This window comes from Saccostrea echinata, unplaced genomic scaffold (assembly GCF_033153115.1).
Source record: "Saccostrea echinata isolate AGI-Se365-2 ecotype Australia unplaced genomic scaffold, CSIRO_AGI_Sech_v1 ptg000010l, whole genome shotgun sequence".
Lineage (NCBI taxonomy): Eukaryota > Metazoa > Mollusca > Bivalvia > Ostreida > Ostreidae > Saccostrea > Saccostrea echinata.
Genome location: NW_026889759.1, coordinates 12,762,998 through 12,766,828, shown reverse-complemented (window position 1 = coordinate 12,766,828; position 3,831 = coordinate 12,762,998). Strand labels below are relative to the sequence as shown.

The following is a 3,831-nucleotide window of genomic DNA, read 5'->3' as shown; positions in this document are numbered from 1 at the left end:
GCCCAGAGAATCAAGGTTTGACAAAATTTAAACTGCTTGCATAAAAAATTTGACTATTTATATCCTGGCTTATCTGTATTTTTTTCTCCCGCTTATACATGTACTATGAAATAAAGGTTTAATGTTTGTCTTCGTTTATCAAATGGTTCTAGAGGATATAGTTTTGAACGACCAAATCCTATTTTTCACATAATTATTATTTTTGCCATTTAAAAATGAATTTAGTCAATCTTATTAGTGAAATAATATTTTCCTTTATCTGAGGATATTCTGTACCCAGTAACTGATACTGGCTCAAAGTTTCCTAAGATGGAAATGAAAATGTAAAAAGAAAAAGTTAGTCGACATACCAGACAGGGAGAAAGACTTTTGGATTATACAAGCTCAAGCATTTAGCTCAGTTGAGCTAAAAGTGCTTCATTAATGGAAAATATACCGATTCTCTTGCATATGAAAAGTCATAAATTGTATTTTAAAACGAGTAAATGCATGACCCTAAGGCCTCTACGCTTTTTCATGGCCTGTAAAACAAATGTCTTATTAATTTATTTCAGGACACAATAGAGTTAGCGCGGGCACAATGACATTTCATAGAAAGACGTTCAAAAGTACGGAAACAAATTTGTTATAACGAATTTAATTCATTATAACAATTTCTTTGAATTCGTTATAACGAATTAATCTAATCTGTTTTAACAAATATGTGGAATTCGTTAAGTACGTGTATAACAGTTGCGTTAAATTATGAACAGGCATCGCAAAAGTTGGTTTCCCCATTTGTTTTTAGAATCAACCCGAGGCCAGTATTTTGACTGCAACAGATACTGGAAAAGCCATCAGCAGCATGAAACATGACGACATTAATGTTGAATCATTTTTATGCAAATAATACCCCGGAGTGGGAAGATCAATCATATAAAACGATTCTAAGTTTGATTGATTATAATAAAAATAGACACTTGACAGTAACACCTCGTAATACAAGGATCAGTGACATCAGTATAATTAGAGATGGATATTCTACCGAACAGCACAGGTGAGGCCAAAGTTGGCTCTACCTGGTACACCTGTACGTACATTAACGCTACCTATGGAAAATCATCCTGCTGGGAGCTGGATAAATGCAAACCAATGACCGTTTTTCTGCAGGTTTTATCCATATTTGGGATGTTATCTAACTTAACAGTTTTTATTGTAATATGTGCTGAGAAACGGCTCCACAAACCGCTGTACACCGGTATAAGAATGTTAACCATTCCCGATGCTTTATTTTTAATGTGTAGATTTCTGATATTCACTTTTACAGGCATGCCAAACAAAGTTTTTCTTGCAATAATTTATTTATTTTTATCCTCCGTTTTTTCATCCATCGGGCACGTGATACTTCTCTCTGTACAACAGTACCTTATGATTGCCTATCCATTAAAAAGTTTGGTGTGGATGAGAAGCAAACGAGTCCTGATTGTCTCAGCAATTATTTGGATATTTGCTGCAATCCTGTCGTTTCCGTACGTCTATTTAACATTCCTGACAAAGAAGAAAGAGGCAGCAGCGTCATTAAACCTAGTGTACACTGTTCTTTTAACTGTTGGACCCATTTGTGTACTAGGCCTTTTACACACAATGAAAATCATAGCGTTGAAGAAATCGTTGGTGAACAACAGGAATAAAACGACTAGAAAAGTGTCCCAGATCATATCAATAGTGATAGGTGTATATGTGATTACAACCACGCCCATCAACGTCCGAGATATCATCGAAATGTCTGTTTGTCATATGACTGACGTATGGTTTATTGTTCTTGGACACATTGGGCGAACACTTCTTTTGGTAAACTATTCTATTAATCCTTATATCTACTTTATCAGCACACCCCAGTTTCAAAGAGCACTTTGCAGATGTTGTGGATATAAAAGCGATTTGCACACTGGATCTAGGACTAATACACAAACCGAATCCGCACATATATCATCGGTAAGGTCTGCAAGTTCATCAGTAAGTTCGTCTTCTGTTAGGTCCGAGCCTTTACCTAAAATCTCTCTATCCTCTGCAATCCATTATTGTACTCACCTATGATCACCTTTCTGAAAGGATGATGACCGAACCTGCGGTTAACTTCGAAGGACGCTTTGCAAATGTTGTGGATATAAAGTAGAATTTCACACTGGATCTAATACGCAACCCGAATCCGGATATAAATATTGGAAAGGTTGGCGAGTTCATCATGATCAGTAAGGTCCACCTCGTCTTCACCAAACACGGAGCCTTCATCGAGATTCTCTCAATCCTCAGCAATTAATAATATTACACATCTATGAATTTTGATTTGTAATTCCAACCCGCTTCTTTTATGATGCATTTTAGGAATAAGCCTAATTACCTTTTCTGTAGAATTCATATTATCTTGAAATATTTTTGTGATAAGGATGTTTGAAATTTATTAAAAACAAGAGATGTTTGCGAAATACTAAAGCCCCCGTATGCAACTCGTGGTGAAGGCTAAAGTTTCTCAAATACAAGTCAAATTCCAAGGTCAATAGATAAAAGAATGTTGGTACCCAGAGAAAAGTCTTGTCACAGGAATACACCTGTGAAATATGAAAGCCCTAGCATTAACTGTGTTCATGTCAAAGTCGATCAAACTCAAAGGCCAAGGTCAAAGGGTCCAAATAAATGGTGCCCAAGGAAGGTGTTTTCAGAAGACGTATACATGTGAAATATGAAAGCCCTAACACCAACTTTTTAAAACTTAAAGTTTTCAAAAAAGGTCAAAATCCAGGGTTAACAAAAAAGGGCAAAACTGTTGGTATTCAAGGGAAGATCTTCTCACAAGAAATGTTTCTGTGAAATATGAAAATCCTAGCCCAAGCTTTTCCAATGTTATGGCCGTTATAGCTTTTTAAAAGTAAGTCAAACTTAGAGGTCACCATCAAAGGGTCAAAACTGTTGGTCTTGCCACAAGCAATTAATTTGAAAGTGCATTATTTCTGTGAAAATCTTCTTCGGTATTCAGCGGATAATCCAGGTATAAAGTTATGATGAGCTCTCCAAAATTGTGAATATTTTGGCACTTGGGTCAGGGGTTCTGGTGTTAGAGCGGGGCTCCATTGATTATCTAGTGAATTTGCATTAATTCTTTGAAAACCTGCCCTGGATACTAGTATATAGCAGATAAACTTATTGCACGGTTATGATGAGCAAAGATGCCTCTTCCAAAATAATGAAATTTGTGGCCCAAGGGTTCATGGGGGGGGGGGGTCTTGGAATATATAATGGAAATGCATTATCTGAAATTAAAAAAACTTCTTCTCTGTCCCTGGGTTTTTAGCAGAAAAACTAATTGTATAGTTATGATGAGCAAGGATGTCTTTTCAAAAAGATTGAAATTCATAGCCCCGGGGTTAAGTTTTAGTGTTAGGGTGAGGCTCTTTTGAAAAAAATAGTAGAAATGAATTATTTCTCTGCCCATTCTAAATAAGGAAACATACTAAGTGAATGGTTATCATGAGCAAGAGTGCCTCTTCCAAAATTGTGAATATCTTGGCCCCTGGGTCAGGGGCTATGGTATTATGGTGGGGCTATATTGAATCTATAGTGAAAAATGGATTATTTCTTTGAAAATCTTCTCCTCTGCTCCTGGGCATCTAGGAGGCAAACAGAGTATATAAAGTTGTAACAAGCAAGGGTGTTTTTACCAGATATTGAAATTCTGTACCCTCTGGTCAATTTATTAATTCTACTGAAAGAAGTTATTCCCCTTTCTATACACCTATGAGAGTTAATCATTGTAAGTAATGTAACTTAAAAGGTCAATTGAATAACAGAATTATA

The 3,831-nt window shown here is 36.0% G+C and overlaps 1 protein-coding gene across 1 annotated transcript; it reads left to right on the top strand.

Annotated features, from left to right (window-relative positions):
* The first annotated feature begins 990 nt into the window (after positions 1 to 990).
* Positions 991 to 2,350, top strand: LOC133184742 (rhodopsin, GQ-coupled-like). The gene has a single exon (XM_061319814.1). It carries the CDS (start codon positions 1,012 to 1,014, stop codon positions 2,074 to 2,076), a length of 1,065 nt encoding a protein of 354 aa, XP_061175798.1. The 5' UTR covers positions 991 to 1,011; the 3' UTR covers positions 2,077 to 2,350.
* The last annotated feature ends 1,481 nt before the right edge of the window (positions 2,351 to 3,831 follow it).

Coding starts and splice junctions, on each gene's coding strand:
- LOC133184742 (XM_061319814.1), top strand. CDS start 1,012: ATGGATATTCTACCGAACAGCACAGGTGAGGCCAAAGTTGGCTCTACC.